Source organism: Nyctibius grandis, chromosome 6, assembly GCF_013368605.1.
Source record: "Nyctibius grandis isolate bNycGra1 chromosome 6, bNycGra1.pri, whole genome shotgun sequence".
NCBI classification, from domain to species: Eukaryota; Metazoa; Chordata; class Aves; order Nyctibiiformes; family Nyctibiidae; genus Nyctibius; species Nyctibius grandis.
In genome coordinates, this window is record NC_090663.1 from 53794274 (window position 1) to 53807329 (window position 13056).

The 13056-nt window shown below is 47.4% G+C and overlaps 1 protein-coding gene across 7 annotated transcripts in view; it reads left to right on the forward strand.

The window, feature by feature from the left end:
• Positions 1-13056, forward strand: part of HERC3 (HECT and RLD domain containing E3 ubiquitin protein ligase 3) — a 63248-nt gene that overhangs the window by 13026 nt on the left and 37166 nt on the right. For 6 of the 7 annotated variants that reach the window (XM_068402737.1, XM_068402736.1, XM_068402742.1 and 3 more), the window contains one exon: positions 10659-10818. The exons of the other annotated variant lie outside the window; for it this stretch is intronic. In XM_068402737.1, the coding sequence (XP_068258838.1) occupies positions 10659-10818 (160 nt within the window). The remainder of the gene's footprint in view (positions 1-10658; positions 10819-13056) is intronic. 7 annotated transcript variants of the gene reach the window in all.

Here is a 13056-nt window from a genome sequence, read left to right on the forward strand (position 1 = left end):
GCAGAGCTGTGAAGAAATGCTCACTCTCTGAACACCTGACCTGCCTTTTAAACAGCTGCCTGCCTATATAAACTCACCAAAAAGAATGTACAGATGCTCATATCTCCTTTTCTCAGAATGCCCTTCAAATCTTACAGTGGAGAAGAACTAATAAACTTTAAGTGTTTTTATAGGACTGCATCAATTACCTCCCTTTCCCAGTCACCATGCTGCTTTGCAGTAACATATTTTCGAGCAGTATTTGTGAACCTGATGGGGATGTTATTGAAAGCAAGGGCAAGGGTTTTGCACTGAGTCTGCAGTGTGCAGGTGTGGCTTTGTCCTGATCCCATGCAGATCACTGTAGGATTGAAATTAATGGGAACAGAGTGAGGAGCACACCAAGTGCTTTTGAAAATCACATGCTACTTCGTCAAAGCCTGGGGCTGCCACCAAGTGAGACTCTGCCAAGTGCTGCTACCTATTAAATGTAGCCGCTGTTCTAGAAGAAAATATAAAATGCCCATGTGAAGGCTAAATGCTTCCTGTTGTGCAAAACTGCTCCAGTCATGTGAAAAGATGGCAAAATAGCACCTGGCCAGAGGCAAAAAGTGGAGCGAAGGCCTTGTGGCTTGTTTGTAGTGTGCATGGTATACAGCAATGTTTTCTTGTCTTGAAGCACTTGAAGGTGCTTCACTTTGAGCCCTCTGCTCAGACATGATCACCTGCCATGGAAGGACACTTGTACAGCAGTGATCCTGCAGGATTGAGCACAGCAGACGGATAATAGTAAACGCTTATCTTACCTTCTGGGGCAGTGATTTGCTGCCTGGAGCAACTGACTGAGCCCCAAGGACAGGCTGTAGGTAGATGTTCCTGGGTCTTTGAGCCTTAAATCCGTTGTGGTTTGCCAGTGTGTATGCTGGAAGGGGCTGTGTTCAGGCAGCTGGGAAGGGAGCAGTGCTGTGTTTGGGGGAGCACTGCAGGGAAGAAACAAGCAGTTCTCTCCTCCTTGCAGTGCTAGGAGGTGAAAGTGCTGTTTTTTAAGTGAAGCTGTCAATTTTGCACTGGTTGGCTTTTCTTTTGTGTTTGTAAGGTTGGCTCAATAGTTGCCACAGGACTATGTTAGCTCCTCCATGTGGCTATGATGGACTGTAGTGAAGGGCTTATTCTTTCTTTTCCCTGGTCTGCTGTCCCTGCTTACTGCCATTGACCTTTGTCACAGCTCTCAAGATTGCTGTGGCTTTGGGATTTCTCAGGCAGAAATATGGCTTTGCACTGTGTGGTGCCAGCACACCAAATCCAGTATCTACACACCCACCTCCCTAATTCCTGCTTCCATCTCTGATGTCCATCCTCAGCACGTCACCACAAGGTCGAGCGCATCCTGCCCACGCTGGAGTTGCTGCCCTGAAGCTGTGGCATTTGCCTGGGTGTGCATGGTGGACCTTAGGGGTTTCTCAGCAGTCACGGCTCAGCTGCAGCTTCTGCACTGCCAGTGGCCAGCAAGCCTGGCTGAGTGACCACCTTTGCAGCTCTCTGCAGTAACCTGAAGAAGAAAACAGGCTCTCTCTGGGTTTCCTGAACATACATTTTTCCTGTGTTTCTCTTGCAAGTCTTGATGCCTTCCCTCTTTGAAAGAGCTGCCCTTACTTGTTTACCTCCAGGATCTGAAGGTGGATTCTTCCCTCTGCCAGCTGATGCTTGTCAGACTGAAGCCTTCTTCGCCTGCCCAGCCCTTTCCAAGAGCCTTCTCCCACTGGCTGCAGGCTGTGCCCATGCCAGTCTGCCTGTGGCTCCTCAGAGCTGCTCGGAGAGGCTATGTGCCCTAGACAAAAGGCAGTGATGCGGGGAAGTAAGAGACTTTCTATGGCTATGTCTGAGGAAGGGGTTTGCTTTCCCAGGGTAGGTGTGTGCTTTCACAGCTGTGAAGGGGAGTAGCTGGCAAAGTGTACGCCAATCTGGGGTGTCACGGTGACTTGTCACTTCTTGCTCTTACATTCCTGCCTTGACATGACCACAGGCAGCTTTATAAAGTGAAGGCAGTGCTAATAACTAAACCAGCCTCTCTGATGTAGGCCTGTAAGTAGCCATGCTAAATAAATTCATGAGCAGTACTGTAAGTGTTGTGCAGGGAAGCAGTTATCTTGATAAGCATTATTAGTGTCTGTGGATGAAAGGGGACTGCAGAATTGTTGTCTCTGTTACTTGGAGCTTCTCAGCCTTGACCTATGGACAGTGTTCCCACCCCTGTGACCAACAGAGTTCATGAGAATGTCACCTGCTTTGGTCTGTCCTCTGTCCTTTACTGTCTTTCCCCCCCTGGTGGATATAGTAAACTTCAATTGTCAAAAGTTGGAGGAGGTTACAGGCTGATGTAGATGCTTGCTCCATACTTCAAAGCTTTTGCCCCATACTAAGCCAAGTTTGAGAATAAAGTGGGCTGCCATACATGGGTGAGAACAGCAGGCAGAAAAGGAGGGTAGCTTTCATGCAGTGGGGATGTGGTCTCCCCATGGGGTTTGCTCTTGTAGTCTTGTGCCGTGCAGGTGCAGAGCACAATGTTTCCCACACCCGTGCATGCAATACTCTCATGTAGTCTGAATGCAAGACACAACAAGCATGTAATGCTTTCTCAGAAGGACTCGGCAAGGAGGAAGAAGGTAGCAGTGGCAAAATGATGGGGCTGGTGTTGGGCAGGGCGGTTCCAGCTGCCTACGTGTTGTGCGTGTCATACGCTTGGCCGTACCAGAGATTGTCTGCAGTCATGAAGGTGTGTTCCTGAAACCGTCCTTTAGCACTCGCCTCCTCCCTGTGAGCCTTCCTCTGGTGTTACTGCTGACAAACCACAGCCTGTGGAGGTGGTGTGAGTAAAGCCACGGGAGCAGTTTTAGCTGGCTAAGTTAGATTAAGTTTTCAAAAGCATCTGATAGCTTCAGAAAATCTGTATTTTAAGTGGTTTATAGAGTCTGATTTCTTCCTCTAAGTCCCAGATTCCAGATGTTGTCTGTGGCAGCTGTGAGCATGAGATGCCTAGGTGGTCAGAGTTGAAAGTGCGCAGAGGGAAATCAGAGGCTCGTTCTTGGAGGTTTTAAAGGAGAGAAGAAGAGGCAAAAAGGCCCTGACTAACAGCGTGATTTCCTCTCCCCAGTTACCAGTTTCCAAGTGGCAGAATCACGCTTCCACTGGGGATGATGTTTCCTGGAAAAGTTGATGAGTGTACTTGTGCTGCTAATACTGGTAAAAGCATTGAATAGCTAAGGTGTTGACATTATGCTGACAAAATAAGGAGAAACCTTCATAAGGGGAGGGAGAAATCTTGTGTGCACTTCTCAGTGCACTTTGGATTGCAAGCATTTCAGTTCTGCACTTGTTTTTTCTCTTTTCCGCTTTCCAGTTTCATTAAAACACTCAGACATGTTTTCATGCTCAGCTGACTTCATTAGGACTGAAATAATGAAGCTCATCACAGCCTAGAAATACAGCCAGGATGCCCATATGCAGAAACATCTCCGGGACGTGCTGGTGGAGACTTTTGGGAATCAGCAGTCAACTGAAGTTTCCTACTTAATGTATAGAAATCTTGTCAGGGAAACTGATGATGCAGTGTCGTCTACTTGCTTTTTGTACAGTGGTTTAATGAATTGCTAGTGACTGGTAAGTTTTGGCCGTAATGTTTTTCTCACTTTCTTGTAGTACCTGTTGAAGGCATAGCAGGTTTTTCATGGAGTTTTTGGCTGTTGTATCAGGCTTCCATAAGAGCTAATGCTGTTAGTGTCACCTTGTTAGGTGGTTTAATGTGCTGGTGTAATTAATCTCCAAAAGGAGAGAACTCAGCTCCTTTCCTGTAAGAATTAAGGCTTTTCAGTACTTGGAGAACAGAAAGACCATATGGGTGAAGTTTAGGTTGCTATTGGTGTCTAATTAAATATTCAGCTGCCTTGAGCGTTAAAATGTATCTCACACTTCTGATTTTTAGGTCTTGTTTACACAGTGCTCAGGCATCCTCAGTGTGGATGTGGACTATATTAACAAGCATGGCAATGCAAAGAAAGTGGCTCATCTGTCCTCACACCTGCCAGCTGCTAGAACTTAACCCAGGGGAATTTCTTGACAACAGTTGTTTCTCCCTTCCCTGTGTTTCTACCACCATCTCTTTATTATGTGGGCAAGCTAGTAAGACACTTACGTTGGAGAGTCTGTGAGCACTTTCCTAGCAGGCAGCAACAACCAAGAGGAGCAAATGCTCTGAGTTGCTTATTGTCAAGCTGGGGAGGCAATGAGGAGTTTTGGCCAGGTGTCCAAGCAGGCTGAAATCACTTGAAACTCTTCCAAGCCACAGCTGCTTCTCACCAGTGAAGAAATCCAGATTTTGCCACTGATGGTGTGACTTCGGGGCTGATAGTTTCTCTGCATTGTTTTCAGATAGTAGAAGCCGTCTGGTGCTGTTCGTGTACATCCTGGTACACATATGGCTGAAGGATTCTGCCATGTCCTCTAGCAAAAGCCTGTCTTGTGAGCAGCTGGAAGCTATACATAGAAAGGGTGTACCAATGCCCTGGTACTTACTAGGAGTAGGAAAGCTAATTAATCATTTATTGCCTGTGCATTCTAATCAGTGCAGTGTAACTGAGTGCTTTGTGCTTCCAGCAGTTGCAAACACTGAAGATCTTGTATAGCTTTCCAACACTGTGGGGACAAACTATGAGCCCTGTTTATAAATAGTGAAGTTATGGACTGAAGGTGGGCTTTTCAGGGGTTTTAATTCTTGGCCCAGCTTTACTGCCATTTCCAAACCTTCAAGCTAAAATGTGCTGACTGTCAGAAAGCTGAGTTGCAGAAACATACAGCACCTGTCCTCAACTCTTGCTGGAGTGTCCCTGTGAACCACAGACAGGCAAGAAAACACAAGAGCAGTCCTGGGAACCAGGCCTGTCACCATTCAGAGAAGGGCTGTCCTGAAGGCATTTTGCCTGGACCTCATTCTTTGGTCCAGTGTGTATTTTATGAAAAGATCTAACAAGGTTAAGACCAAAAGAAGTCAAACCTTGATATGTCTGTTTATGTTGAGATCCATGAGTTGAAGTGGGCAAAAGAGAGAAATGATAATTGGAACTCCACCAGATTTGAAAAACTGATAAATGACTTCTGAGCATTGGTGCTGTTTTGAGACAGCTGATGGCTTCAGAAATAAAGATAGGGTCAGTGTATACTTCTTGGAACTTGTGGGTTTTTTTGTTTGTATTTTGGAAGTTTTATGAGGTGTTGAAACACTATTACATAACCCTTTCAGCCCTTCCATGTTGATTTCAGGGTTTTGTTCTGCTTAGCTTTGTATATAGTTGTGCCTGTTAAACTCCATTTGACTAGTTTTATTCATTAGTTACTGAAGACACAATACTAAGAATAAACTTCACCCTTTGCACCCTTAATCTCAGTGCAGTGATGCATCCTTTTTAAGGAATGAATAACAGTGTTGTGATGCTCTGGAAGAATAAAACTCATGTATACCAACTCCTAAAACACCTCATATTTTGATGTGAGGAAGGGGTGGAAGGCCAACAAGGAAGTGAATGTCAGATGTCTTTAATACTACCCATGTTAGCAGGGAGATCGTACATTTGGTGGCTTGGAAAGCCTGATAGTGAGCTGGGACCCTTGTTGGACTGCCTGGGCAGTCTGTGCCCCCAGGGTAAGGCTGTCTTTTTTCCATCTCTGGAAAGAGATGTGTGTGAGTGCGCAAGACTTACTGTTGTTTACATTTCTTCATGACTTTGCAGGCAAGCTGCGATTGGCAGGGTCTTAGGAATGTACTATGGTGAGATGGGCCATACACATACATTTCTAAAGGCAAAGGTCTTCAGCTCCAAGACAGGCATGTTTTTTCTGTCTGTGGTCATGCAGTGAGTCCAGGTGAGGCTGTACTCTGCTTCTTGGGTGAGCAGTGCAGTCACTGAAGGCTTTCAGTGACATAGGGCAGCCTTTCAAAACAAGTCGGTATTTATTAGTCCCCTGGGATGGCACGTAGAGCAAGGTCAGGTTTGTGTTGCCAAGTTAAACTTCAGATGGAGTCTGTGGGGACTGAAGCAACCACTATGTATTTCTAAACCCATTGGATGTCCTTTCTGTTTTCCAGTGTGTGAAGCCCTCATGATATAGTCCTTGACACAGCATCCTGATACCTCAGGGCACTTTTTTTCCAGTGCAGTACTACTGTGGTCAGAGTCTTGCCTCCTCCAGCTCCTGATGCTGATCTTTGGTCACTGGAGTCTTCTGTCACCTCCCCAAGGTGCTCCTGTGGCTCAGGGGCAGCTTGCAGTAGTCCTTCCACAGCAAATGAGACATATATACTTAATGTGGCAAATACTGCTTTCCCAGGGAAGAAATTAGCTCAGTCATGCATGCGGGTAGCAAAATAGTCTCCCTTATGGATGCCCTGGCCTCCCATGTTGTCCACGTTGGCTGTTTTGTTAGACTCGTGTTGTTCCCTGGAGTGTTTGGCAGTGTACAGGGGCCAACTTTGGAAGAAGGGCAGGCTGGTGAGTTTGTGACCAGTTTTAAGAGCTCAGGCACTCTGAGTAACAGCCAGTCTCTGTGCACCCTGGCCAGCAAGCTTATAGCAAAGTGGTAGGTTCATGAATCAAAGGGATTTCCTGTGGAGATGAGGGTGGCTTCATCCGTCTATTTTGATGGTGGGATCTTTTCCAGTAGGAGATTTAGTTTTGGATCTTCAGGTCCCAGTACAGAAACACGCTTGGCTGAACTTGGGTGGTGTGTCAGGCATGTTGCAGCGGCTATTGTTTTTGTCTTGCTGGCTGACTGAGAGGAAGAGACCATAGCCACATGTGCCGTTGAGATAGTTTTATCTGTTGTTTGTGATTGACCTTGACCAGCCCATATAGCTGCTGGTTGTTCAGAGGTTGTCGATAAAAATAGGCTACCTCAATCAGATATGCAAATGAACATAAAACAGGCTGCCAAGCAGTGTTACAGTTGGATGTTTATGAGCACAAGCGTGGAAACTGCATGTATAAATTGAGTTACCGCCCTCAAAACCTGTCTCTTTGCATAGGGTTGGCAGTGGGACTGGGTGAAATTAGTCCTGCTGGAAAGAGTGGCAGGGCAAAGGGTGTTGTTAGATGGCAGGGCTGAAGGATGGCTGGACGGCAGGCAGGCCCAGTCCTCAAGCCCTCCTAGATGTTTGGGTGCTTTATTACTTGTAAATTGCACTTCCATTGCCATGAATTATTTCAAGTGAAAGGAAGCACGTGTTCAGGTAGCATTTTCCTCTGTTAGAATACATATTTAAATAATTGTCACCTTTCTTTTCCATAACAGCCATTAGGGATTCTTCCCCTTCTCATTTTCTGACTCCCAGACTTAGAAGGCAAGCCTTCCTAGGGGTGCCTTCCTTTTAAATTCATTTAAGACACTTAGATTGATCAGTATGCAGATTTTGGTGCTAAGTATGTTAATGATTTCTGGATGCCCTTGATGTGGGGTATCATTTTCATAGAATGATATGTAACTACACTTCCCTCTCATGTTGCAGGCAAGTTGTGACTGATTGCTGCCTTGTAGCTCACAGGGTGAAATCTTTCTTCATCCACCTGAAACATTTGTATTTATTCGGGGAAGAAAAAAAAACAACTTTGCTTCTGTCTGCCTTGTGGGTAGTTTTTCCATCAGATGTGTGGTTTCTAGTGTTTTATTATCATAGAATCATAGAACGGTTTGGCTTGGAAGGGACCTTAAAGATCACAGAATCACAGAATGTTAGGGATTGGAAGGGACCTCGAAAGATCATCTAGTCCAATCCCCCTGCCGGAGCAGGATTACCTAGACCATATCACACAGGAACGCGTCCAGGCGGGTTTTGAATATCTCCAGAGAAGGAGACTCCACAACCTCTCTGGGCAGCCTGTTCCAGTGTTCAGTCACCCTCACCTTAAAGAAGTTTTACCTCATATTTATGTGGAACCTCCTGTGTTCCAGCTTGCACCCATTGCCCCTTGTCCTGTCAATGGATGTCACTGAGAAGAGCCTGGCTCCATCCTCATGACACTTGCCCTTTACATATTTATAAACATTAATGAGGTCACCCCTCAGTCTCCTCTTCTCTAAGCTAAAGAGACCCAGCTCCCTCAGCCTCTCCTCATAAAGGAGACGTTCCACCCCCTTAATCATCTTTGTGGCTCTGCGCTGGACTCTCTCTAGCAGTTCCCTGTCCTTCTTGACCTGAGGGGCCCAGAACTGGACACAATATTGCAGATGCGGCCTCACCAGGGCAGAGTAGAGGGGGAGGAGAACCTCTCTTGACCTGCTAACCACACCCCTTCTAATACACCCCAGGATGCCATTGGCCTTCTTGGCCACAAGGGCACACTGCTGGCTCATGGTCATCCTGCTGTCCACTAGGACCCCCAGGTCCCTTTCCCCTACGCTGGTCTCCAACAGGTCTGTCCCCAACTTGTACTGGTACATGGGGTTGTTCTTGCCCAGATGCAGGACTCTACACTTGCCCTTGTTATATTTCATTAAATTTCTCCCCGCCCAACTCTCCAGCCTGTCCAGGTCTCTCTGAATGGCTGCGCAGCCTTCTGGTGTGTCAGCCACTCCTCCCAGTTTTGTGTCATCAGCGAACTTGCTGACAGTGCACTCTATTCCCTCATCCAAGTCATTAATGAATATATTGAATAGAACTGGTCCCAGTACTGACCCTTGAGGGACTCTGCTAGACACAGGCCTCCAACTGGACTCTGTCCCATTGACCACCACTCTCTGGCTTCTTTCCTTCAGCCAGTTCACAATCCACCTCACTACCCGATCATCCAGACCACACTTCCCCAGTTTAGCTGCGAGGATGCTGTGGGAGACCGTGTCAAACGCTTTACTGAAATCGAGATAGACCACATCCACAGCTTTACCATCATCTGTCCACCGGGTTATGTCCTCATAAAAGGCTATCAAGTTGGTTAAGCATGACTTTCCCTTGGTGAAGCCATGTTGAGTGCCCCTAATGATCCCCCTATCCTTGATGTGCCTAGAGACAGCACCAAGGACAAGTTGTTCCATCACCTTTCCGGGGATGGAGATGAGGCTGACCGGTCTCTCCCGGGTCCTCCTCCTTGCCCTTTTTGAAGACTGGAGTGACATTCGCTTTCCTCCAGTCCTCAGGCACCTCTCCCGTTGCCCACGACTTAGCAAAGATGATGGAGAGTGGCCTAGCAATGACTTCCGCCAGCTCCCTCAGCACCCGCGGGTGCATCCCATCAGGGCCCATGGATTTATGGACGTCCAGGTTGCTTAATTGGTCCCTGACCCAGCCCTCATCTACCAAGACAGATTCCTCCTCTATCCTGATTTCTTCTGGGGCCTCAGGGGTCGGGGGCTCCTCAGGACAGCCTCCAACAGTATAGACAGAGGCAAAGAAGGCATTCAGTAACTCCGCCTTCTTTTTATCCTCTGTCTCCAGGGCCTCCACCTCATTCATCAGTGGGCCTACATTGCCTCTAGTGTTGGCTTTACCTGCAATGTATTTGAAGAAGCCCTTTCTGTTGTCCTTGACCTCTCTTGCAAGGTTTAATTCCATTAGATCATCTAGTTCCAGCCCTCCCACCACAGGCAGGAACACCTTTCCACCAGACCAGGTTGCTCAAAGCCTCATCCAACCTGGCCTTGAACACTGCCAGGGAGGGGGCAGCCACAACATCTCTGTGCAACCTGTTCCAGTGTCTCACCACCCTCACAGTAAAGAATTTCTTCCTAATATCTAATCTAAATCTACTCCCTTTCAGTTCAAAACCATTCCCCCTCATCCTGTCACTACTTACCCTTGTAAAAAGCCCCTCTCCTGCTTTCCTGTAGGCCCCCTTCAGGTACTGGAAGGCTGCTATGAGGTCTCCCTGGAGCCTTCTCTCTTATTGCAAAACAACTTTTTCATGTCCATTTGTAAAAACTCTGTAATGAATAAGATTTGGTTGTTGATGTTGTAAGAGTAGTTGTCAAACCTGCTTCAGTTGCCTAACGTGGTGTAATGATGAAAAGTCAGTTGTGGGTGATCGGCCAGAGGACTGAGTGATTTCTTTTTTTCTCTTTTATTCTTCCGTAAGGCCTTCTTGCTTTGCTTCCTTTTTACAGAACTTTTTAATGAGTGTCTGACAGTGGTGGTAATAAGGTGATAGGTTCAGACCTGTTCCAAGTCAAGCAATAAAGCAGGTGGTGGATGGGTTGATTAGCTTTGTGAATGACTCATCCTCACTGGACATGAGAGCTATGGAAGGTCAAATATGTTTTTCAGTCTGCTAACTTCTGGGTCCTGGCTGATCCCCATATCAAAACAGTGAGAAAACCTAAAATCTGGGAAGTCTGGTTGTTCCTAAATAAGCTGATAGGTTTCGCTGTATCTGTGAGGCTGCCTGTGTGTAGACCATCATTGTGCTTGGGGGAATGTACCTGCCTTTCTCCTATGATTTGCAGACCAGGCTTTCAGAAGAGCTCAGCAGCTACAAGCTTTCAGTAAAACCTGGTGCTTTCCTCTTGTAGGAAGTGTTTTAAAACTAAATTGGGGATCAGTGCACCCTTCTGAATGGCTTTGCATACAGATTTGCCTAGATGTGATGTCTGCATGTCACTGTGAGATGAATCCTGTGACTGGAGAGGTTTTCTGTTTTCCTCAGAGCAAATCAGAGCCCTGGCTGGGCAGCACATCGTGCACGTGGCCTGTGGAGAGTCTCACAGCGTGGCGCTCAGCGACCAGGGCCAGCTTTTCTCCTGGGGCGCTGGCAGCGATGGACAGCTGGGCCTCACCACTATAGAAGATGCAGTGACAGTACCAAGGTAAATTTTTAACAGGTTCAGGTTTCCTTACAGCTACTTGGAGGCGATGCATCCAGGATTGCTTGCCTTCTAGCCTGGAGTCAGTGGGAGCATGTTTTCTCAGAGGGGCAGTAATTGGACACTTCTCACACAGGGGTGTAAGGGTGATGCCTTCTCCTTTTCCACACTGTACTGGTGCTCCCTGAGCCCATCTGGGATTCAGACAAGTTCTCAGGAGGTTTGGGCAGGACAGGCCTTCTGCCCCTGGGTGCTTGGGGCACAGAAAAGAAAATCGGAGCGTGCTTGGCTTCCTCAATGAAAAATGCCACTGTGTTTTGTACAGAGCAAGGAGGTAGGACCCAAAAATAGAAATGCTGCATATGATACCCCTCTCTATTCCAGTCCCTAGGAAGTCCTCTGAGATACGAGATACATTTCAAGAACAGGAAGAAAATATATGGCTGCATGAATGGGCACCTCAGCTCTGAAACTCTTTTGCAGTGTTGCCTGTTAGCAGCAAAGCTACTAAGCCAGCCCACTGCAATTCTGAATAGTGAATGTTGCTCAGAAACTTTAGGGTAGTGCTCGATTGTCTTCATTTACTTATTTAATGTATCTTGCCTGTGTCAGAGCACTAATAGGGTTAAGTGCAAGGACATGTAGATGGTGGCAGTGGCCAGTGGCAGACACCAAGACTACTCCATCCAAAGCAGTTCACAGATGATAGGTCTCAGCTTGCCATAGTAAAGATAACTGGTCTCTTTGCATATAATGGTGTTGTATTGTGCTACATTAATAACAGATGTAGTCTGTCTCTTGTTCAGTCTGCCACTGCAGATCCAGTGCAGAAGTTTGGGACATCTTCCTCTGGTAAGTCCAGGTTGTGGCTCCTGTAGGACAGATGTATTGCTTTGCCAGCTGCAATGCTGTAGTTATCCCCAGCTGTGATGTAGGATGGACAGGAGAAGCCCAAGTCTGCTACCTGCAGCCCTGCTGCCCCTTGCCCCTGGTCTGAGCTGGGGAAGGAAGGAGCATGGTCTCCCCAAGAGCTATGAGGGATTGGTTTGGTTTGAGAGGCCTTGGATGCCGGTGCAGCTCCTGGATTAGCCCCAGGTTGGCCTCTTGCTGGGTTTTGCTGAGTGCAGCACTAGTGCCTGGGGCCTTTGGCTTTTGTGGGCTGGAGCCAAACCCTTCATGTCCCTGAAGGCACCCTCCGCCCCAGGTGTGGAGACAGTGACTGTGAGACTGTAGAGACAGGACAAGGCAACTTGAAAAGATTTATTATTGAGAACAACAAATAACATACTATTATTCGTATACTAATATATTTCTACCTCTGTGATGCTCCCTTAATCCCTAAGATCTCTGCTGTTTCTAGTCCAGCCCATGCTGGGGTCCAGCCTCGTTGCCAGCAGCTGTGCTGTTTGGTCTGCAGGTGCAAGCTGGGCAGTGGTGGTGGGTTGGAGCTTGTCTGTGTGGTGGCCCTGGCATGGGAATGGTAGAAGCTGCTGCCGGTATGACCATCGCCAACCTTCGAGCACAGAATGGAGGCAGGCCAACCCCTGGGACTAGCATAGCAGCCAGATTTGTCTGCCCAGCTGGAAGTGTGGGGCATCCCGTGGCTGGTGTGAAGGGACTGTTTGGGGCAGGAGGTGTGAGATGGGTGTGGTGAAGCAGATGATTGAGCAGGAGGTGCCTCCTGGTTGCAGCCGGGGCTGTGGCTGCAGTGCTGTTTTGGTGGGGATGGACTGGCATCACCCATCTGGGTGGTTGTGTGAGCCTGTGGCTCAGTCGGTGTGGAGCTGGTGGTTGTAGATGTCTGGGTGTCATTCTCCTCCTTCGCAGCTCCTACCGCCAAGCTGACCATCAGATCATCTTCTTCTCGGGTGGTCTTCCTTCATCTTGGCGCCTAGTGGGGATGCAGCTGGGGCTCTTCTCTCACCAGCACTTTGCATGCACATCCTGAGGAGGTTGGGGTAGTCCCTCTGAAAAAAGGGGCTGTAGTAGAAGAGCACCTACAAAATGCAGAGGAAAGGAGTTAGTTGTCATCTTTTCAAGAACGAGAAAGAGAACTGATAATTAAGCATCTGCATCAGTGAAGACAAACATGAGTATTAAAAAGGACTCTCCACGGCATTTTAAACCTCAAGTTTAGGCTGAATAAAATGTTAAGATAGAGTTTTGTGAAGTAATAACCACCCTTGTGTTTTTGGCAATTGGGAGCAGAGAAGTGTAGGATCTTCAAAAGCCTAAAAACCG